The following is a 24886-nucleotide window of genomic DNA, read 5'->3' as shown; positions in this document are numbered from 1 at the left end:
AATGAAACAGTGGGGGTCTGTTAATAATATGTATAGGTAATTAAGAATTGTTACTATGGATTACCTTGACATGACAATATTATATATGTCATGTATAAAGCGTTTTTTGTAATTACAAATCAATATAACGTTAAATGAAAATATTCATTACCCGTTCAGGTAATAAATGTGTTTTTAAAACCTAGGTTTTTTCTAAGAACTTTTACACTAGTGGGGACGTACTATGTTATAAAAAATAATAGTATAGTTTAAAAAAACCACATACACACATAAGCAAACCTTATCGATCACAGCCTTTGAGTTTTCCAGAGAAGTTGACAAAAGTAAATCTGACTTCAATGTGTAACTTTAAATTGATGTCCTAAAATTGTGAGTGATCTTTTTTAAATGGTTATTGCAATAAATATTTAACACAAATACTATTTTATAGAGTAATACTAAAACAAACCATTTATACATTTAAATGTATGTGTACTAGGTAAATTATAATTTAATTTAAAATATACACAAATAATAAAACTAAAAAAAAGTTTATGAAATAATAAAATGTTTTAAATGTTTATTTTAAGCATTGCCAGACTTTTGATTTATTCAATAATATTATGAACGTTATTATTATCAAAGTTCATTCAATACCTTCAAAAGAGCAGAAGCTTTGTAAAATTAAATTTAAAAAAAGATTATGATCTAAGTAAAAAAATATATATATATAATGTTTATATATATATATTTCTTGTGTGCGTGTGTATGAAAGTCCTCCTAGACGGCTGGACTGATTTTGATGAAATTTTGTGTGTGTGTTCAAGGGGATTCGAGAATGATTTAGATTCACAATTTTGTTCACTGGAAAATGTTTTTTTAATTAATTTTTTATTTATAAGTAGTTGTTGATTTTGGAATATTTTACATTGGATCCAGCAGACTGCACTACCATCGCAGTATTGAATATTCAATAATATTCTATTTTAATTTTAGTTTGTCCCGACAGTTGGTGCTGCGATCAAATTGAGAAAAATATTTCGTAATTTTGTGTTAATATTGTGTCACAAAAAATCGCGAGAAAACAGTTTTTTAATAAATAAGAGGCTAAAAAAATCAGATGGAAATGTAAACAAAGGAAAACCAATCAGATCAATGCAAGATGGCCGCTGTCAAACACAACGACCAATCACAAAGAGCCGTATGGCCGTTGCCAATGTAAACAAAATCACAACTGATTAAGTAACAAGTAGGCAGCACTGCGATCCCGTTTATAATTGTGCGCGTATTGAGAAATATTATATTATTATTTACTGAAATAACGTTTTAAAGTATAATTAAAAAATATACATTGTGCAAATTTGTAAGGTACAGTACTGAAGTGAAAATGTTTTTTTAATTTATTGATGTGTTGTTGATCTTGGGATGGTTAAGGTTCACAATTGGGTCTGGTAGGCAGCGTGTGGGTCCGGTAGGCAGAGCTGCAATCGCATTTTAGAAGTTTTTTTTTTAATTTTTGGTTTATCAGTCAAACCCGGTAGTTGGTGCTGCGATCGGATTCTAGGAATTTTTGTTGCTTTTTCGCATGTCAGTTACTTGCGTCGTAGCTTAGTGTTGTTCTTACATTAAAATTTGTATTTAGAGAATAGTTTGAATTAAATCCGATAGGTAGTGCTGTTCTGACAATTGGATTTATTTACATTCTGAATTTTATAAAGTTAAAGGTGAAATTTTATAAGGTTCCGTAATGTTTTGTAAGTTTCTTAATGTTCAGTATTAATTGTAATGATTTTGCAGCCACAACACACTTTTTGTTAAAAAATTATTTTCCACTGAATACTGTGATTAGAGAGTGGTGTGAATTAAATCCGATAGGTAGTGCTGTTGTTTTGCCATTTGGATTTATTTACATTCTGACTTTTATAAAGTGAAAGGTTAAATTTTGTTAAATTGCTAATGTTCAGTTTTTTAAGGTTTTATGAAACTTTCAATTGTTGTGATTTAATGTGTATGTATACTCAGATGTAGCAATAGCGAAGCATTGCCGAGTCTGCTAGAATTGCGCGCTTATTGAGAATATTATATTATATTATTATTTATTGAAATAACGTTTTAAAGTTGAATTAAAAAATGTACATTGTGCAAATTTGTAAGGTGCAGTATTGAAGTGAGTATTTTACATGATTTTTAATGATGTATACAAGTGCATTCAATAACAATCAACTTAAACTACAAATTTAAATTGTCAGTTCTCATTTGATTCTATGCAACTTATGAAGTATTGAACGGCTCTTTGAAAATAAAAATTTAAGTTTGTAAAATAAATTATAACATTTATAAAATTAAAATATAAGTTACTTATAATATAGTTTAAAATATATTTAAAAAATTGAATTTATAATGTTTTAGCTGATTAATTTTATAAAAAGTTTTCTAAAATTATTTTTAATTTACAATTATCTAAAATTTGATAAAATAATGTTAAAATAAAGAATGAGCAAAATGATAAAAATTTCTACTAAAATTTTAACTACGTTGCTTTTTTACAGTGCTTTAATTTTTTTTATTAATTGATTAATTAAGCTGTTACATGGTTATGAAACATCAAAATTATTAAATAAAAAAAAAAAATATGTAGGAGGTACTTTTTTAGAATGATGTTAAGTGAAAATTAGTAGTAATGTGGATGAAAATTTATTAATTACACTAATTATTCATTTTACGACGTTTCGATTTTTTAATTCAATTATCATCGGACATCTCAATATTTAGTGAAAATAAATATTAACCATACTACACATAATTAATCAATAAACCCATTACAATAATACAACAATCACAAACTGATAATATCATACTAATAATCATTTTAATGAAATTTAGAACACATTCCTGCTAATTTTAACTTAAAATTAAGTTACTTATATTTATGTGTGTGCATTTATTACAGAATAATGCCGCGTCAGGACAACGTCTGTCAGGTCCGCTAGTATATATATCTCTTAAATTACAATTAATTTTATTGCAACAACCAAACAATTTATTCATTTTTATTCTGATTTTTTTTAAATGAAAGAAAAATTACTGTATTTTTTTTAATGAATTTAACTTATAACAAATAAAACTAAAAAAATAACAAATCTAGATCAAAGAAATTCACTATAAGGGAAGAAATTTAATGTTTAACATGCATAAACAAAGATCAATAGTTGTTCTTGCAGATGTAGGCAGGCCAGATGGGATGAAGCAGAGGATGGGCATTATAAGAAATATATAAGAAACAATGATGACTAATATCTCTAAACATCCAGTACAAAAGGTACATAGTCAGTCATATTTATAAGAACAGTAAGAAAAAAACTATAACAAAAAAATCATGTAGGGTGAGCACAACGTTCTTAGCCAGCAACAGCAGGTTAAGAATAATATTAAGAGAAAAAACAACATGTGAAAACAATTTTTTCTTTATTGAGTTAAATTATACATTTACAAAATCAAGAGCACTAGGCTACCAATAATTTAAAAAAGTATATTTTTTTACATATTATTAGATTATATTTTTTACTCTAATCAACAATCCTCATTGATATTTTTACGAATTAAATGTCATGAATGAAGTAGTAAATGACTAGAAGAAACCTCTGGTTTATAAATTAATGCAAATAATCTCAAAACCAGCCGATAACAACTCACTTTCACAAAATCCAACCTTAAACAAAGCAAATTAAAAAAAAAAAAAGATTAAAAAAGATTATTACTTAAGAAACAATGTACAATTTGACTAACCTAAAAATTACACAAAAAGTTCAGTGAAAAACATTTTTAACCTTATGCAAAAAAAAAGGGTCATCAGTCAGGATTTCATTCAGTAAGCTTGGATGACCCCCAAATTTCATGTTAAGGATGATTACCAATGGACATGATATGGAACAAAGACTACAACCCAGATTAAACAACAGACTTTTGCAGGCTGTTCTGAAACCAAAGAAAATAAGATGACATAACATGACCATGAGGCATATATTTTTTTTTAATTTGCAAGGTTTGTACTGTGTAATGTTTGTACAGAGAATTTCTCATTTTTGTAAAATTTTGTTAATTTTTTCTTTCTATGTTCAGTCACATCATTAATTGCATCAGAAAAACAAAGATATTTTAGAATAGCCTGGAAACGATTTCTGGGCATTGTTCTTCCAAAAATAGGAAGATCATATAGAGGCGATTGAGATCAGTAATGTTGAATGGATAGAAAATGCAAATTACCCATAAGCATATATAAACCTAAAAACTTTTTCAATTCTTCTAAATTAATAGGATACCATGTTTTTCATAATGCCATGCCGTGATACAGGCATTCCTAGAATGACCTTAGCACGTTTATTTATCCGACAATTTTACTCATAAGGTCGTCATCAAATAAATTGGCAAATATTTCACTTGGCCAGTAAAATTATGAATTGGAGGGGTATTAGTTGTACCGGTCCAGAAGTTTTGTCTATTTTGTCCATCTTCATGAATACTTTGTACAATATACTGGACATTGGGATTATTGACAATGGAATCATTTTCTTCACTATCATAAACAGACCCAACATTGGGATCACTTGTCAAAGGACTATTTGGGTCTAATCCCATGGCAAAATCAACTCTTTGTGCATTGTTGTGATCAATATTATTAATTCTTACCTCGCTGTCAGTCTCTTCATCAGAATCAGAAGGAAGTTCATACTCCCTTTCACCATCTGAACTAAACAAAGAACTTTCATTTATTACATGCTCAATTTCAAAACTTAATAACTTTCCTTTCCTATTACGTTCCATAATTAGTAGCATCGTATAATATTCACGTAATAAAACACAATGGTACAAACCAGGAGCAATATAAAATGCCGAATAGCACAGGCAAAACAAGCTTTCAATCAGAAATATAATTTGCTTACATCAAAAATTAATTTAAACGTAAGGAAAACATTTTTGAAAGTATATGTTTGGAGGGTAGCTTTGCATGCAAGTGAAACTTGGATCATCGGGATAAAATGTGGATATACCATTTCGAGCCCAAATCCAAACGATAAAGTCTTGAGTGGAAACATCCAGATTTGCCCACCAAAAAAATTCAAAACTCATGCATGAACCAGTAAAGTGATGATGGTCTTCTGGGACTCACAAGGCCCAATTTTTATGACTATTTAGAAGAACAATGTACCATGAACAGTGAGTACTATTCTAACATGCACCAACAGAAAGCGAGACCTGCGTTAAGGTGTAAATGTCTGGGCGCCTCTCACAAGGTGTGATTCTCTTGCATGACAACCTGTACCCTTACATCATTCAGAGAATGGGAGAAATGTTCGAGAAGTTGGGTTGGAAGGTGTTGCTACATCCTCCTTACACCCAAACCTCGCCCCCTCCAATTTTCATTTGTTCAGCTCGCTCAAAGGCTTTTTACATAGCAAGAAGTTCAACAATAACGAAGCGGTACACGAATGGTTCAAACAGCAAGATAGAGCCTTCTCCACTGCAGGAATCAGAAAACTCACAGAAAAGGGGGACAAGTGCCTAAATGTTGGTGGAAACTATATTGAAAAGTAGCTTAAGTTTCATTGTCATTGAATAAATCGTTTTTTTCTACATCAATTTGTCCCTTGTACAACATTCAACTCTTCCACATTCTAATTCTAATTCTAATGAGTAAAAAGTTCCTTTTTTATTGAAAAACAAGAACCCAGTGATCTTATCTTTCAATTATTATTAACAAGCTTTATCGATAACTGATTGGTATTAACAAACTTTACCAATAAAGTAACCTTAAAAACACTTTTCACTATAAAATCATTTAAGTGTAGAAGAAAATAAATTTAAAAAGCTGAAAAGAATCTTTAGTTGAAGAATGTTTAGTTGAGATGTTAAAAAAACTTACATAAGCCTGTATTCAAAATGTATTTGTGCCATTAAGGATCCTAACTTAGCAATAACTCCACCATCTTTACTGACAAATGCACCTTGCGTGGCGCTGCGAGCCATCACAACATATCTATCCACAGGATCTCCATGACCCCTTGCAATAGATCTTATAGTGTTTATATTCCTGCAACAAAAATAATTTTTTTTTTAAAAACTGTAATGCCTGAATGTATGAACAAAATATATGAATGAAAGTAAGCTTGAATAAAATATAAATTAACAACTGCGAGTAAAAAAAAAAATTTGTGCAATATTTATTTGTTCTCATTCTATATTGATAAAAAATTACCCCTTATGGTAATTAGCCAATACAATGTAAGATTATTTAAGTATTTTAGAAAACTTACCTGAGATTACACATTTTGAACATTTTTTTCCAATAATTAAATGGACGTAAAACAATGAGATCATAATACTGCTAAACAGAGAATATTTCCCTGTTGTAGTTTTTCATAAAGAATTGTACTTAAAATTAATGGCTCAAATTTAAAATGAAATAATACTGAAAATTTGTATATATATATAGTTATAATGAGAAATCTCTTTATTGTGACAACTAAGGGATTTGTAATATTATATAATTTATTATCTAGCATAAAAACACAAAAAAGAAGTTGTAAAAAAAGACCTGACGCAATGTGGGGTAAGTAAATTGACTTTCATTTCAACTGAAAAATTTCATACACATACACACCGAGAGGACAATCTGTTTATTTATCTGATCTACTACCAGTATAGTTTTTTTTACATTCTGAAAACTGAAATTGATATTGCTAGAAGGAAACTTTCCAAGTTAAACTTAACAGTATCTTAAAATCAGAAAAAACAGAACTTTTGAAGTAGGAAAAAAATTCTGGTAATAGTGTAAATAAAGTAAAAGCTCAAAAGTAGTTTCAAAGGCAGAAAAAAAATTATAATTAAAACATTTAAGGAATTTATAAGGTAAACCATTTAACTTGTATTAAGATCACTAGAATATTCATAAAATGGAACTTGAAATCAGATAGCAGCACACTACATGTGTTGACAGGGTTTGTTTTGGCAGATTCATAAAATTAACATCAAATCAAATGTATCTACATAGATCAGTGTTTCTCAATCTGTGGGGTGGGCAAAAGCATATCACAGAAAAAATTATTAAAATAATGTATTAATTTACTGAGAGGAAAGCAAAATAAAATGCATTCTGATATAATAAATATCAAAATACACATTTACAATGATATAATACTCTTATAAATACGACTGCATCAATACTGCACAATGTATTTAATAATTAACCTATCAATACTAAATTAAAAACAAGTTTAATAAAATTGTCAGCGACTCCCTTGGGCCTGTCTTGAAGAGCAAAGTTTTTTGAAGGTTTAATATTACAAATAGGCATTCTTGAGTTCTTTTTCTATATCTAACTGAGATCTAATTATATTTTGTCTTCAAAGCAGCCACCACAGAAAATTCGGTTTCGCAAAGGTAGGTTGTTGAAAATTGTAATTGTAGTATACGTAGTGCTCTTGTTTTCAGTACAGAAAACTCATCATCCACTCCTGCCAAAAATTCAAAGGGCGATTTATTACTAAACTGTCTTTTGATTTAGCCATTTGGTGTGAAGTCTATGAAGAAGATTTCTTCTTCGGCAGTTGAAAGCCCTTTGGGAGTATTTTGAAATGGATCCCTAACCCACTCATAACTTGCTACAAAGTTTTTGTCGGTTAGAAGTTTAAAAAGAAAACACTTTTTAAAATTCTTTGCCTGCATGGCTGAATGATTTTCAATGGTTACAAAAAACAACTTTCACATGTTGTTCTTCAGCCTTGTAAGTTTTAACACATTCATCCACACTTGCAAACATTTCTAGGTATTTTGCTTTAAATTTCTGCTCCACAATTTCAATTTTCTACAAAAAGGATTAACTTTATCTCTCATATCCAACATACGTGTATTTGCTCCTTGGAGTTAAAGATTCAAGGTATTTAATTTCTCGAACATGTCGACCAAGTAGCTCAATTCCATCATAAATAAACCATCTCTAAACATCTCGGCTTCCGACTGGTTTTCCTCTTCTACCAAAATGGCGATTTCATCTCTTAATTCAGAAAGACATAGCAAAAATTTCTGTAATAACCATCTTGCCTCACAATAAAGTAGTAATGCTGAATGTACTGCATCCATGTCTTTACAAAGTAGAGAAAAGATTCTTGATTTTAAGGGTCTAATTTTTATATAATTTACTATGGTTACAACTTCCCAAAAAGCTGATGGTGTACATCTTCAGCTATCTTACAAAATTACTTCCAAACATACTTTCTATAATCAACTAGTTACAATTGCAGCTGGCAAAATAAGCTCTTCACCAATGGCATGAGGGTTTTTACATCTGGCAATTTTATATGAAACTTTGTAAGAGGCAAATAAAGCTTTTTCATTCGCAGACAAAAGTTTTTTTTAAAAATGATGTTTGCTTTTTATATGATTTTAATTTTAATTCGAAGAATTCTTTGGATTTGTTAATGTACACACTATGAAGCGTTTCCAAATGTCATTTATGTTTATTAGGTTTCATGCTGTCTGCTGCCAAATTGTTCGAGCAACTGATACACAGGAGCCTTTTTTCTTCATTTATTACAGTACTGGTAAACCCAAAATTTAAGAATTCTTGAGAATATTTTCTTGATTGTATTTTCGGAACCACACTCATTTGTGCACTTCTTGATGTTTCACTATCGTCAATGCTTGTTTACACCTGCTTAAAAATTTATCCATGATTCTGTATATTCATGGATATTTTCATATCCATGAATATTTAATACTGTAAAATGCAATTAACAGGCATGTTGTTACAACATACACATTCATGATAGATTCGATAGTGACAGAAGGATCAACTCAACTAAGACTGGCTGGAATTGAACAAGGTGCAGCATTCATACACATTTGCGCTGACGATCATGCAGACATTCCAGAATGTTCAAGACAAATCGAAACTTCTCACGAAGCCATGAGAATCTCCGATATGGTGGATGTAAAACAGAGAGCAATAGAGAGGCATCAATTCTGGTTTTGTCAATGCAGTGGATCAGTGTTGCCAAATATCAATAAATTTACTTATGCTTGGTAATTTGTAAGGTTTGTAATTAAGGATGTAGTGTAACTTTAGGATTAAAATACGCAAAATACATTATTATTGTATACATTGTTAATGTATGAGGGGAGGGGCGCTATGAAAATGATTGAAAATTGGGTCCCAAATACTGAAAAGGTTGAGAAACGCCGATATAGATATTTTCAAAATCTTAAATCTTACCGAGAAATGCTTATGAAAAGTATATATGAAAAAACATTAAACAAAGAGTAAATAAATTAATTGTACTCTTAAATAAAACATCAAAACCAATAAAAGATTATCAGATACAAATAAAAAAAGGGTAAAACTCTAACTTCACATTGTCAGTAGAATGCCAATGCAAAGTTAGTCACCACAAATACTTCAGAGTAAGTCATAAGACATTTCAGGTGTTGTGGACCATAATGTTAGAAGAGAATGCAGTCTACTGCCTTATCCCAGACATTTTATACAACGTTTTTTGAAAATTGCTGTGCAGTATTCTTTAAAATTATGGGGTGCATTCTATGCTTTCAGCGTTAGGTTGATTGCCGTGCGGGTTTGTTGGGCGTTGCTCAGTAATAAACCAAGATATCAGTTGTTGAGTTGCGACTGAATGTACTTCATTTCATTTATCAGAGTCAACAGTTGAGAGAAACACATTTTTTTTGTTGAACACATCTTTCGAAAGGTGACACATATATTGATTTAGTGAAGCAGCCGTTTTCTGAAGAGTTTACAAAAACTCCTGTTCCTCACCACAATGCAGTTCAAACTCTTATAGAAAAATTTCAGTCAACAGGCTCTGTTGAATGCTGATTGAAGTGGAAGACTACCTAAATTTAACCAAAAGAATCCGCTTGATATTTAGATGTAATGGCCGGAAGTCCATCAAAGTCAATTCGTTAAGTTACCATAGCAGCAAGATATCAGACTTACTTGCTACTGCACATAAAGCTGTAAGAAAAGAACTGAAACCTACAGATCATGTCAAAAAACTAAATTGTTGTGTCAATGGTTTAAACATTTTATAGACCAAAATTCCATAGGTATCCTCAACATTACATTTTTTTACAGATGAAGCATGGTTTCATCTGGGAGGGTATATTAATTCACAAAATACAAGGCTGTGGTTGACTACTAACCCCCATAAATTACACGAAGTGAAAATTGGAGTCTGGTCGGTGTGAGTAGAATGCACATTACAGATACAATCTTTTTTTTAAAATACAGTTAATAGTGATTGTTATTTCTGTTTTAACAAACTTCATTAGCCAGTTAACAGAAGTGGAAATCAATCACGACTGGTTCCAAGAAGATGACGTCACAGCGCACACAGCTAATAGGTCAATGACTTTTACAAAATGTCTTTGGTGAACAAATCATTTTGAGGGGTTTGTGGCCTGCACAATTGATTGTCTGATCTGACTCCCCCCAGATTACTTTCTATAGGATGAAGTGAAACAAGCAATGTATCGCAACAGAATAAGCACAACTGACAAACTAAAAACCACAATAACTGCATATATACAAGACATTCCAGTATATCAACCAGTTAAAGTGTTGAAAACAAATTGAAATATGTGCAGGGTTGTATTGATGTTGTCATTTTCAACACCTTTTATAAACTAATCCAGTTACTGTAATATCAGTTTCTATAAAAATACAAAGTAATAATTTAAAAAATTTTGTCATTACATTTCAATAATTCCAGTGCACAGCAACTTTCCAAACACCTGTATTATTCCTTCAAAGAAGAATCTATGACTGGCACAATTTTAAATGAACAAAAATGATTATTCACAACCTATACATTAGAAATTTAGAATTTTCTGGAATTGTAGGTACTTTATCACCAATTTTGGTGTGCTGATTTTCCATTTTCATTATACAATAGACATTTTTTTTTCAATACCTGAATTTCAAATAAATCTATATTATTTTATTTGATAAAAAATAAGATAATCTTTGAAAAAAATCATCCCTAGTTATTATTTTAAAAACTTTCACATTCACTGAAGAATTATAAACCCATCCACCAATAAATATATTATTAGTAAATAACATTTAATCATTTACTTGAAGTAAACATTAGTAATAAGAAACTCTGAAGAGAAATATGACATATATTTAACAACAATGAGAACACTGATGAATAGTGAAAAATATTTGTGAAAAAAGTAACATAGAGAAAATGTGAAAATAATAACAAGATATTACAAAGATATGTAATTAAGAAAGATGTCAATAAATTACATGTACAAAAAATAGGAAGAGTAAATTAACAAGAAACAAAATGATGATCTATACAGGCTAATGATTAAGACAGATTAAACGTAACGATTATAGTAATTTAGTCTGTAGTTAATGAATTTCACTTGGATATGTTAAAACCTTTAACATATGGTTTTTTTTTAACGGATGTTAAGGTGATCCAAACAAGTAGTATTAATAGTTGGTTTTTGTTAAGGATTGTGATTATTTTGTTGTAATCTAGTATTATTATCAAATCAGTGAATATAAATTAATCTACTGAATATTTTTATTCCTATTCAATAAATAAGTTAATATGCTCTAAATATAATAAACTTAAAGATATAAAAAGGAAACTGGAAAGAACAACAAAATGAAGACCATTAAGGTGATCAGTTTATTATAATTTCTTAAAAAATTACTTATATAAACACGGCTTCTATTTACTCCATAAACAAAACATCTATTGTCAGTCAAACCTTTTAGTGAATTCCACTCTACAACATGGTGAAAAATAATAATTTATTAGTGAAAAGTTAAAAATTTCCCACATTTATACCGGTAACATAGTTAATACAATGTAAATGGAATCTAACTTGAAATTAATTTTTTAGGTATAACAAAACTGATCAATGCATAACAAAAACTTTAAACAATAATAAATAATTACTATATTAAAACAGTCGTACAATAAAAACAGATTTATTGTACATTGTAATGTGTAATCATCACTGTAAGTCCTGATGATTTGAATAATATCTTTATGATAAAAGAGCTTTAACACAATTATCATTATGTATTCTACATAAAAGTGTTTGATAAGAAAGTACAACAAGCGGCAGTTAGTAAAGCCTTCCTCTAACTTCACTAGTTATATAACATTTTCATCAAATAATATTATGAGGAAAATTCAGATTTAAATTATGCAGAAAATGAAACAAATGCTGAAATTTTACACATAATTAACCTAATTTTAACCTAACATTATTCAGTAAATATTGATAAACACCTACGGTAGATATTACTTTATCTACCACTTGGGTAGTACATTACTTTTAATAGGTTCATTTCTAAATAAAATCACTTAATCATTTTAACTAATCAATTTCAATTGAATCATGCACATTCAAATAAATAATTAATTAATAAGACTGTACAATATATACAGAAATAATTAAAATCACAGAGCACCAACCATGACAGTAGATTAATTAAAAATGTAGAAAGGCCATAAATACATTAAAAACATTGAGAAGACAACCACCAATAAACCATACTTGAAGAAATTATTTAGCCACGATGCATTCTTGAAATTAACTTGAGCGTATTTTTACATACCGAATCACAAAAATAAGATAAGTGGGCATTCTCTTAAGTACAGACGTAACATGATCGAAATGATTTTGAGCTGCTTTTGACAAGTACATAAGCTCTTCACGTGTTAACTTGACGTTTAGTTGCCAACGATTACTCCTCAATGGACTCTGAGTTAAAAGCTCAGCCATCATCTGATAGTCTGCATACCATATCACACATCATACAGAACACAATTCACATTTTATAAAAGAAGTATATGTTCACAAACTTACAATTTTTCAAATTAATGGTAATTTTAAAATATCAGGTATTAATGTAATAGGCAATCTACCAGTTCAGTTAGTTCTTAGATGGTGCCAATCTCACGCTATATTGAAAGAAGAAAATAAATAAATAAAACCATAAAGTTTGGTTAGATTACATTTATAATTCTAATTTATTTATTTTCTTATTTCAATTTAGTGTTTCAGGAGCGCCATCTAAGTACTATGCAACTAACTACAGCAGCAGATTGCCTACTACATTAATATCAAATATCATTTACAATTTAAACTTTCAACTAATAATATACATCCAGGATAATGAAAATCATACTTTCACAATAATAGCAAAATTCTTCTTTCTTTCACCTTCTAAGAATTTTTATACATATCATCTTTGATGGATGTTAATACACAATTACAATTACCAGTGTTTGATAAGAAAGTACAACAAGCGGCAGTTAGTAAAGCCTTCCTCTAACTTCACTAATTACATAACATTTTCATCAATTAATATTATGAGGAAAATTCATATTTAAATTATGCAGAAAATGAAACAAATGCTGAAATTTTATACACTATCTAAATCCTAGAAAATATATATTAAATTGTTGTAATCAGCATGCAGTGTTGGTTGATTCATTTGACAGGCATGGGATTATTAATAAGTATACAACACATTATTATTAAATATACAGTGTTCAAAAAATGATGCAACCTTATGGAAGAATGTTTCCTTCTTTTATTGAAGGTTTAATCGAGGAAAAATGAATTACACAATGCAGCAGAGAATATTCATTCTCTCCCAATACATTAGATGTCCCGTTATGCCCAGACCCAAATGCCTTTACAGAAAAGTATAGTGTGAATGCACCATACAAGTCCATCAAGCAGTGTATAACAAGTTCCAAGAAGCACGGAATGTGGCAGATACAGTCAAAGGTGGTTGACCGAAAGTGCTAACACCAGAAACGTTGATCGACATGCAAGCTGCATATTCTGTTAGTCCCAAAAAATCTGTACAACGCCTATCTAGCTATTCTCTCTATCAGTAGTACCCACACAACATTTCGCAAGCATTTAAAGATGTATCCATACAGAATTTGTGTTGGTCAACAATTGTTACTTGCAGACACTGGAAAACATGTAGCTTTCTCTCAGCGGTTCATGTAACACAGATGAGGAAGAATTTGATCGGTTTTCACACATTTGAAAATTCATGCATTTAGTGTATGGAAAATCTATATCAGCTGCATGAGTCTCCTCTGAACAAACAAAAAGTGGCTGTTTGGTATGCACTTTCATATAGGCAAATCTTTATAACACACTTTCATGGCACAGTGAACAGTGGGACACTACATACAGATGTTGCAACAATTTTTAAATAATATACCTGCAGACTGGCTAGAGTACATGTGGTTTCAGTAGGACAATGCTACAACTCATACAGCCAACAACACCATAACTTTCTAGGATCAGTGTTTCCATTGACAAGTAATTTTGAAGGGGTTGTGGCCACCTAGGTCTTCTGATTTATCTCCTCTGACTTTTTCTTGTGGGGATACCTTAAGGATACCGCTTACAAAATTCATCCTCACGCGTTCCCTAACTGCAGAGCAAACTCAAACGATATATTGCTGCAATTCCTCAACAAACATTACAACATGTGTTTAAGAACATGCAATATCACATACAATTATGTGAATCACATAATGGAGGCCACACTTTTAACAACTACTATAACTTACACATTTTCCCATAAGGTTCCGTCATTTTTTGTGCATGTTAGATTTCAAAAATGTCATTCCAATAATAATGAATTATCGCAAAACCAGATATATTTACAAATGGTTTATTCACTATTGACACATTATGAAAAAGATGGTAATGTGTTTTTGCAATTTATTGTCACTACTTGTGAAATCAAGGTACATAATTTAACTCCGAAACCAGGGCATATGAAAATGGTGACATATCGCAAAAAATAAATAAATAAAGATATAAAGTGGTGTTTTACACATTAATTTCTTTACAGAACAGACTATAAATGCAGAGTATAAGTCCAATTTACTGAATGGCCTAGTTAAAACATCCATCTGAAACAAGCATTATAAAAAACTAACATTCTATCTATTTCTTCTAACAATTCAAAGTCTTCACTGAACTCTTCTCTCCCCTTAATCCTATAGCAAGGACACCACACTTCTGACTAACATGTATTTCCAACACTTAACATAATTTCTAGGAGGCATTAAGTTATGTTCCACTAAAGAAATCACTGAAGTTATTTAATCTTTTATAAGGGTTATAAAAATAATTAAATATTGCAATTTTTTTATAATGATTAACCTTTTATTAGTTTTACCCTTTTTCTAAAAGTGCTTGTAATACAAAATGACACTATAATAGGCACCCAAAAACCTTTTAATATTATTATGGTTTTGGGCATAGTGTACAAGTACTTAACATGAGGTGGATGACATTAAGTGAAAAGATGCAAAGATAACAAGCTAATTACAATACAAGCTATATCAGGATGATCAAAAATCAAGTAGACACTTTTATTGATGATTTATAAAAAAAATGTTAAACTTTTACATGCAAAGACAGTAAACCAATTGATTTTATAGTAGATGTTTTTAAGCTAGTAAAATTGCTGTAATTTATATCAACACTGACTATTGTGCCACACATCAAGCCCCGCAAAATGGTCACTACTCGCATGGAGAAAGCTTTTTGTTCTCAAATTAGCCAAAACAAACTCTGTTACTATTGTACAGTATGAAGTATGGTATGCCAATAATTTATCTATGACTAGATAAAGCAATTAGGAAACTCAGGATATCTGTATAAAAAGAAAAGTTCTAGAAGACCTACTTATGTTTGCACTGTATACCGATAGTCCAAGAAAACTAAAAAAACTAATTGAGCAAATTAAGAATTACAAATTCCATAACTGACTGTGTGGATATGTTATTAATAAGTGTACATTTATTCACGTCTTATAAACTACAGTCAGCACAAAGTTTAAATGATGACAATAAAGGCTTAAGAAAAGGTTTCTGTATGGACATGCAGAAAATTTGACAAAGAAGATTGTTTCTTTCATCACTATGGAGAACAGAGAACCCTAGAGCAACATTGCAACTTTATGCAAACTGTCTAAAGTGAACGTGTATTGTGCTATTTCCTCTGAAAAGGTGTTAAGATTTTTTTTTTCTGTCATAAACATAATAACTAAAGGAATTTATCAACATGTTAAGTGAACAACTAATGCCTCAACTTGAAGAAAGACACTGAAAACTTCAATCTTGTATAAGATGGAGCTCCACTACACTGGAAAATAGAAGTTCAAAATCATCTGTTTGGATTAGTTGTGCAAATAGAGATTCAAAATCATCTGTTTGGATTAGCTGTGCAAATGATGAAAATACGGTGTTGAAACGTTGGGATTTAATGGGATTGATAAATTTTTATGGGGATTTATATAACTCAAAGTTTCTGTCCCTTCCCTTCTTGTTGATGTTGACGTAAATGACTAACAACACATCATTCATGCTGCTGATATTGTTTGGAATTATCTGGGTTAAATTACTGATTTATGTTATATCATCTCATTGTGCACACATAGATCAATAATACTTACAAACTTTCCTCTAAAACCATCTCCACTTAAAAAATGAATTTTTTACAAATATAGAAAGTGTTTATTTCATATTTCAATTTTAATCACCAAGTGTAAAATATAAGAATGTTAGAGGGTTCTAATAAAACAGATGTAATGCTGACATAAAGTACAATCCAGATTGTAACATTTTTTTTAAACACATCAGTTATATATTAGTTATCAGTTAACCTCTTGCTGGTCATCAGTTACATTGATAAAAATTGCCCTTGATGAAGTATTTCGTCATCACCTTTTTTGTTAAAAAGTGCCTTTTATGAAATATTCATTTTCGCATATTGTCCAGTTTTATTCTGTTTTTAGACAAGTTATTTCAATGAGCATGGGTACGCTTATTTCCCTAATTTGTTGTGGTTGCATAGAGAAGCGTTAATGTATGAAGTTTGTTTTGTATCATTGCTCTTAGCTGTTTCCAGCCTATGCCTAGCGCCTACGATACTTGTTTACATTTTTATTGAAGTTCATTTATTGATGCAAGTGTCCATTTCATATTTTAGTTTGTTTTTATTACTTATTTATGTTTAAGGATTATGTTTATTTACATTTAAGGAGTGCCCAGTGCACAGCCTTAATGGTATGCACTGGTGTTTTTAAAACAACCTCCTACAAGGCTACCACTGTACTGGGAAAGGCTCTCCCAATCAATTTAGTGATGAATGTTCAGGTAGCCATGTGGAGGTTGGAAGGCTGAGGTATTTGGGATACGGTTTCGAGCCAGGCCAGTACCAGAGCAGAACGGTGATCACAATGAACCGGATCTAAATTTTGTTCAGTTGCCCATCTCCCGCCTGTGGAAGAGGCTGCAGAGCCTCATGGAAGCATGGCAGCTGGATTGGGACACCATAACGAAGGGAAGATCCTTGTATAAATTTATACAGGCTCTAGGGGGATGGTATGCCTCGAGCTTGTTTTTAAGGGCATCGGGTGCCCGGGTGCTCACCAACCATGTTAATTTAAACCAATATCTGTTTCGGTTCCACCTTGCAGCTGATAAGTTGTGCGTCTGCACGGAGGTCCAGTCAACTGAACATCTGATGATTGACTGCCCTGCTCTTGGGAGGGGGCCAGAGACTGGGCCAACCTGGAACTTAACGGTCATGGGGAAAATTGGCCACTCACAAACAGTGAGTCAATGTGGCAAGAACCGCATTGTCGGACCATGTGGAAGTTCCTTGATGCGGTTGCTATGTTCAACTGACATCAGTAGTTTACCCAAGGGAAAAATTTATTTTTAATAAAAGTATATTTATGTTTTTTTTTTATGTTGGAACAACTATTTAATATATTTTCACTTCTTTACTTGTTGGTGTTCGGATTAGTGGAGTGATTGCAACACAAAATAATAGTAGTGTTATTGTTTGTTATAACCTAACTTTCATTATTATCTTGTGTACTATAAAAATAAACTTTTATTTATTATTAGTGGTAGACTTATAAAGAAACTTCTGATTGTTATCTAATCTAATGTGTTAGTAGTAAAATGTGTTGTATAAACTATTTTAATAAACCTTCAGTCCTCATCATCATGTTGAGTAAGTAGTACATATATTTTATTTTTACATTTAAGATAGTAAAAGTATCTAAATAAGATCTTAAAATATATCAATTCCTTCTAATTAAACACAAAGAACATAAATATTTAAAAAAGGGCATAATGACAAAGGTTTTGGTGAAAATTTATGGGCATAATAACAAGGTTTTCTATTAAAAAAAAGAACCTTTAAGGAGTTAATTTAGTGTCTGAAGAAGTAGATTAGATGATATTTTTAGGTAGTTAATACGCAATGTGGTGACACACAATGCATTTACTTCTTGCAACAAAATCATTTTCGAAACAGCCAGCACTATTATGGTCATTTCAGAGACTTATACATTGTTATTAGTTTTCAGTAATTCAATGTAAGATACAGTAATTCCAGTGGAAGATACAACTACTTTATAAGTCTATAACAATGTTTTTAATACTTCAACAAGCTATCTCCTAATAATACTGTTCTTTTGATTAACCTGCATTTCTTCAATTTTTTCATTGTAGAACTACCAGAATGTTCACTATTCTTGTCATTTCCATAATCATTCCTAACATGTTTTTAACAATAATGAATGCCCACATAAAATAATTCTTTATTAATAAAGTCAATATAACTTGCTACAGATTTATCTGAACGACTAGCTAATTTTTAGAATAACTTTGCACAAATCCACTGCCTCTTGTTTTTTTCTTTTTATTTGGAAATAGAACATGTGCCTAATCAACAAGTTGAAAAAATAATCAGTTACGGAAAAAATACAAGCAACACATGGTAGAAATAATGGAAATGAATAAGCAAACAAATATGTACATAATATTTCACTGTACTTCACTGTTTACAAAAATAAGAAAGTAGTTTTGATCACACATTGTAAAACATGATTTCCATGGTTATTACATCATATCTTTATATCATTAAATCAAATAAAAAGTTTTTAAATGCTATACAGAAACAAATTGTACATTTTTATCCCAAATTACATCTATTGATAAGAACGTCTACAATAGTCTGCATATTCACAAGTGATCTTTTTCACTAACCTGTCCTACATATAAGTATAATATTAGGCATTACAAGAATAAACATTTTGAATACTTCATTACCCATTACTTTAGAACTATAGTAAATCATGGATAAATTAAACCCATAATACTACAACTATAGATAAAGGATTTGTGTACTGCATTTACAACACTCAATATTTATATAACTAAACAAACTTACGTAACATTTCTGTTTTTAATATACTTTTTCTACTTCCATATTGTTAAAATGTTCTTCTGACAGTCTCTGATTTATCCAGGTTTTCATCAATTTTGTCCCAATGAACTGGTACTATTTTAAACCCAAAAACCAGTAGAAATACTTTTTTTGTGGAGAGTATAAAATTATGTTTGATAATACATGAAGTACATTAACTATAAATAGTCATGTACTTCTTTAATGTTACAATAAAAGATAAAGAACCATCATTTATTAATTAGGAAAATTAGACTGACTTAATCCATTAGATATCCTGAAGTCATCAGATATATAATGCTGCAGGCAAATTTCTTTTAATGAGTATACTTGTAGGTTATTACATCCATAGAACACCAGGCAAGGATGTATTATAGATTAGAACCATATAACAGAATAGTGACCAAGGAGGGAGCAATATCAAGGAACCATTTAGCTTTAAAATAGAGCTTATTCAGCCTGGCCTTAAACTAATAATTTTCCACAAAGGAGGACAAGCACTTAACCGACCATCCATGCTAATCTGACACTAAGGAAAATTAAATGAATGAAATGAAACATTAAAAAAAATTCAAACCCAATAACTACAGTATGCTAATATCACAAACAATAGAGCTACAGGAATAAATGACTGGAGACTGTAAAAATGAGGATGAACAAAGGAAACAAAATTCTACCTAATCTATGATAATCATTATATGTCTTTTGCTACATTACGAAATATAATAGGGCTGTTAAAATTAATTATAATAGGATATTAAATTAAAAATTTGTATAATAAAAATATTATAAATTAATGTTGTATACATAGAGCTTTAAAAACAAATAAATTTCAATAGTACCTAGTTACAAGCATTAGTTTGCTTGGTATTGCTCTGAAAACCACTAACAAACATCCTTTCATGAATATCCACCATATTCTGATGTAACATTTCTTTTTCTTTTTTTGGAAGTGCCTGCATAGCACGAGCAGGACCTCTTTTGGCGAAAAACAGCTTGAATGCATCAGGGCCTTTCTGTTTAGGATCAGGAATGTATCGCTGAACGAGTGCAATGCAAAACAGACGATAATCAGATTCTGGAAAACATCCATTTCCCCAATTACCGAAAATGTGTATGATTTCCCTCTAACAGTGGAAATTTTTCTTTTTTATTTCACAAACAAAAATTAATATAGTAAAAAAATACTATTTCATTTAAAAAGTTCAAAAGATATTTTTAATGAAACCATAAAGACAATAATACTTATAAAAAAAATATCAATTTAATAAATAAAAATTGTAAAAAAAGAAATTTTTTATCAAAAAAAAAGTTACTAAAAAAGCGGAATTATACAAATAAATCTCTAAAAATGTTTATTTAATCTGAAATAAGATAAATATCAATAATAGTAAAAATCTGTAACAAATTTACAAAAAAATAATTAATAAAATCTCACCTTAAAAAAAAAGTTACATTCACATATATGAACGAGGAAACAGAAGTTAATATATAAACAACACTAAAAATGTTAAGATGGATAGAAGCAGACTACATGATAAAAGAACTTTGCGAGAACGTTGTGAATGCTACGTTCACAATTACTTTCATAAAGGATAAGTTCTGATAAAATAACTAAGCACAAAACAAAATACACATTTAAACAAAGCCACTTATATCAACATTCCATATGTAATAAAGTTTTCATGATATTTATACAGCTTCAATCCATACAATTCAAAAACACTGGCATACCTCGTCAAAAATAACTTGAAAAACATTTCACATTCTAGAAAAATCAATAAATTAAAAAAAACAGAATATGTAACACAAATAACTCTACAATGCACATGTATGTGTATGTGTAGTGTTCACAAGCATGTATATGGAGTTCACATACAATTCCAGAACATCCATCAGTCAGTTGTGTTTAAATTTTATCTGGCAGAGTATAAGCAAGGCAAAACAATGTAGCTTTTATTAACAGACATTCAGATGAGTGTGATATTAAAAATGTATGTACGTGGATAAATGAAAAAACTGACAATAAAGTTGTAGGACTTTCCCATCACACCACTACTTATAAATAAAATATAATTAACACATTAATGACATTGAAAAAAAGCTTCTATTTCAACAATTTAAATATTAAAATTGTTTTTAGTGCCCTTGAAAATGTATAAACTGATACCACACACGACTAGACTATGTTTGTTACTTTTTGTGCGAACCCCAAAACGGGAGTCAAAGTTCAATTTTATAAAAAATATTTTTTTAAAGCAGTTTTGATAACAATAAAAATGGGAAAGAAGAAAAATGCATGGCTTTTGGTTGGGTCCAGCTGCTTTGTAAGGTGTGAGGCTCTCAAATTAGTAAAGATTAATTTATATGTGTAATTAGATGACAATAAAAAAAACCACAATGAAACATCCATCATACTGATCGATCACAACAAAGCTTCAAAGTTTAGAGCCTTTTTTTTGGAATGAGTGTGATTTTTCAAATATTGTTATATTTTAATCATTACACAAATATACCTAAAAATATATGACCTTAATTAGGAAAAATCTCAAGATACGGAGGGTGACCTTGCTCTACAGCCTCATCCCCTTGACTTTTTAAGTTAAAAATTTAATGTCATTAATGCCCCATATATAGAAGCAATCTGACAAAGTTTAATCAAAACTGGGCCAGTAAAATATAAAGTGATTTAGAGGCCAACACTGTACACATGTACATACATCTGGTTTAACATCTGGAAAATTTCCAGATGGTTTTTTTTAGGTTCCTTAGGTCTTAAAAAGTCAAGCTCTGGGGAAAACCGCATATGCTCACATCGAACCGATTACATTACTTTCCCTTCTTGAGCTGCAGTGCTATCTAGACAGGAAAGTAAAAATTGATAAACTGCATTGAATCTCATCTATTTGCAGCAATTATTCAAAATATTAACAACATATTACATCACAATTACTATCACATAATCTGAAATTATAATTTTTATTATCCCTATACAAATCCATTTTTTCCCTAGTTCAAATTTTAATTCCCAATTCTACCAATATAATTTAAAAGGCAAACTTTCAATCCTAGTGCAATGGATGTATAAAGATCAACAATAAACTGATCTGAAATATAAAATGTACTTTAATAGTAAACCAAATATTTTTCAATAAAATAACAATTAAAACACTCCAAAATATCTACATGAAGTAAACTTTGCCACCAGACTGAATTAGGGTCCACTAACAAATAGTAACAAATTTCATTCACAATATAATCACTTAAACAGATTCCACCAATCTTTGTTTTCACAAGCTTAAGTAAATAAGCAATTCTTTAAGTACTTCTATATACTTAAATAACTTTATAAAACTTTATAATAAACTTTAAATAATCCTATAAACATATTTTTTTTTACATAGAAGCAGATAAGAAGAAACATATAAAGGGGGGAAAAAACAACATGTTAAAATTAAGAAAGAAAAATCAAGTTTTTTTTCAACAGCATGACTTTATTACGGCAGGAACAACACTGCTATGAAAGTAATAGACTTAGTGATGCTAAAACATGGCTTACATGTTTTATTATCTAATGATATTATTGTATACTAAAGTACATATTCAAATTGTTTTGATACATTATTCTTTCAATAATTTTAAATAAACATAAAGAATATGGACACTTTTCCCAAATTTATTTTCAACTAGCAATCTAACAATCACAAACGAACAGAAAAATGTACTACTAAGTAATGGAATTAAAATAAGAGAACTAAGAAAAAGCCTACATCAAAATATTAAATAAGTATGCTTACAGTTCTACACTTTTTAAGTTCAATAATTATCAAGAAAGGACAGTCACAAATTTTCCAGTGCCTAGCAAAACTGACCAATCAAAATCATTCACTGTTAATATGAAATTGTATGTTTGGCAATCAGAGAATAACCTGACTAAAACATTAAAAAATTATGAATTAAAAAAAGTATAGAAAATATTTCTCACTGTTAAAAAAATTCAATTAATAAATATGCTTCATACATTTTATATATAATAATATTTAAAGTATATTACGCAGAAAGATGACAAAAAAAGAATACTTACCGGCTACTCCAAGTTCTAAAGAATACTTCTTCATATCGCAATGATTGTTCAATATAATTGACTTCCAAAGGGAACATAAAGATTTACGTACATTAGCAGGAACAGTTTCATAAAGACCATGATCAAGTATTATAAGCTGTGCCTTATTATATTTATCTTTACGAACCAGAACTGCAAAACATAAAAGTAAAAATATACAATTCATTAAAAAAAAACCAAATAATTATTTTCTGTCTCCTAACTACTTTAAAATTCTTAAAGAACATCAGCTATGACTATGAAGGGAGGCAATCAGATACCAACATATTTTCGCGGAGCGCTAATCAAGCATGGATCATTATGATGGGAGAAGGTTAAACAATTTACTTATAACAGGTGGCCAACCATTTATCCATCTTGTCTATGTGACGCGCAGCTCACATCACATTCCTGGTAACATACCGGTAACAATTTTGAGTTGGACATAACTGATCTAAATACAGGAATCCAACTGTGATTCAATATTATTATAAACTTACAACTTACAAGATTATTATAGTAACTTAGCTTCATTCAGGTATTGTTTTTAACCATGTAGGCTGCAGAATCTGTTATGACATTTCAAAAGTTACATCTTACATATAACTACACGGAAAAAATTTTTTGTTAAAATCATATTAAACCTTATTCTTTTTAGGGACTACTGTTATAGGTCAACTTATTAAAAGAAAATCTTTAGGAATTATGGTAAATTAGATATAAAAGTACAATTTCTTTCAACTTTTTTTCTTAAAAGTACAATTTCAGTGTTCTAACACAACTTTTTTAAAAGATGTTAAAAAATAAGTGGTTATTTGCAGTTACACAGTTTAATTAGAAAGTTTTGCAAGATTCTTCAGGTTTATGGTTAAGCAAAGTAATTATTTAGATAGGGAGTTACATGTAATTTTAACAGTTACACGATAATTAACAGATTTACTAGTTTCATTTCTATTGTAAATTCTATTAAATAAACCACCTAGTATGGAATATTAAGATAATATACTAGGTGGTTTATTTACACATGCACGTGTGTACACACATACACACACACACACACACACACATTCATAAAACTGCAGCTATAAATTTAATCTAATTACCCATAACATATCTGAAATATGTATATTAAATTATTACTAACCATTTCCTGCATGAGGATCAGCATGAACAAAACCAGTATGAAATATTTGTTTAGCAAACGTACGAAATTATTTTAAATCAATATCAGCAAGTGAAAATCCATTTTTCAACAATTCATCTTTGTCATTTATTTTAATTCCATTTACAAATTCTGTTGTTAGAATTCTCTGTAACAAAAAAAGTTATTTCATTTGCTTTAAAATAGTTTAGCATATAAGGAGACTTTAATTATCCCTTATAGCAAGAAACACGGTGCATTGGTTTGTTTACTAAATATGCTCACATTTTTATTTTGAATGAAGCACTTCT

The 24886-nt window shown here is 29.9% G+C and overlaps 1 protein-coding gene across 1 annotated transcript; it reads right to left on the bottom strand.

The window, feature by feature from the left end:
• Positions 1 to 3427: 3427 nt before the first annotated feature.
• Positions 3428 to 24541, bottom strand: LOC142329541 (putative aarF domain-containing protein kinase 5). Its single transcript, XM_075374213.1, has 5 exons — positions 24538 to 24541; positions 23417 to 23587; positions 12638 to 12815; positions 5900 to 6067; positions 3428 to 3688 (listed from the first exon to the last, which is right to left on the bottom strand). Exons 1-5 carry the CDS (start codon positions 24539 to 24541, stop codon positions 3586 to 3588), a joined length of 624 nt encoding a protein of 207 aa, XP_075230328.1. The 3' UTR covers positions 3428 to 3585.
• Positions 24542 to 24886: the final 345 nt, after the last annotated feature.

This window comes from Lycorma delicatula, chromosome 8 (genome assembly GCF_047948215.1).
Source record: "Lycorma delicatula isolate Av1 chromosome 8, ASM4794821v1, whole genome shotgun sequence".
Taxonomy (NCBI): domain Eukaryota; kingdom Metazoa; phylum Arthropoda; class Insecta; order Hemiptera; family Fulgoridae; genus Lycorma; species Lycorma delicatula.
This window is presented reverse-complemented; position numbering and strand designations above follow the sequence as displayed.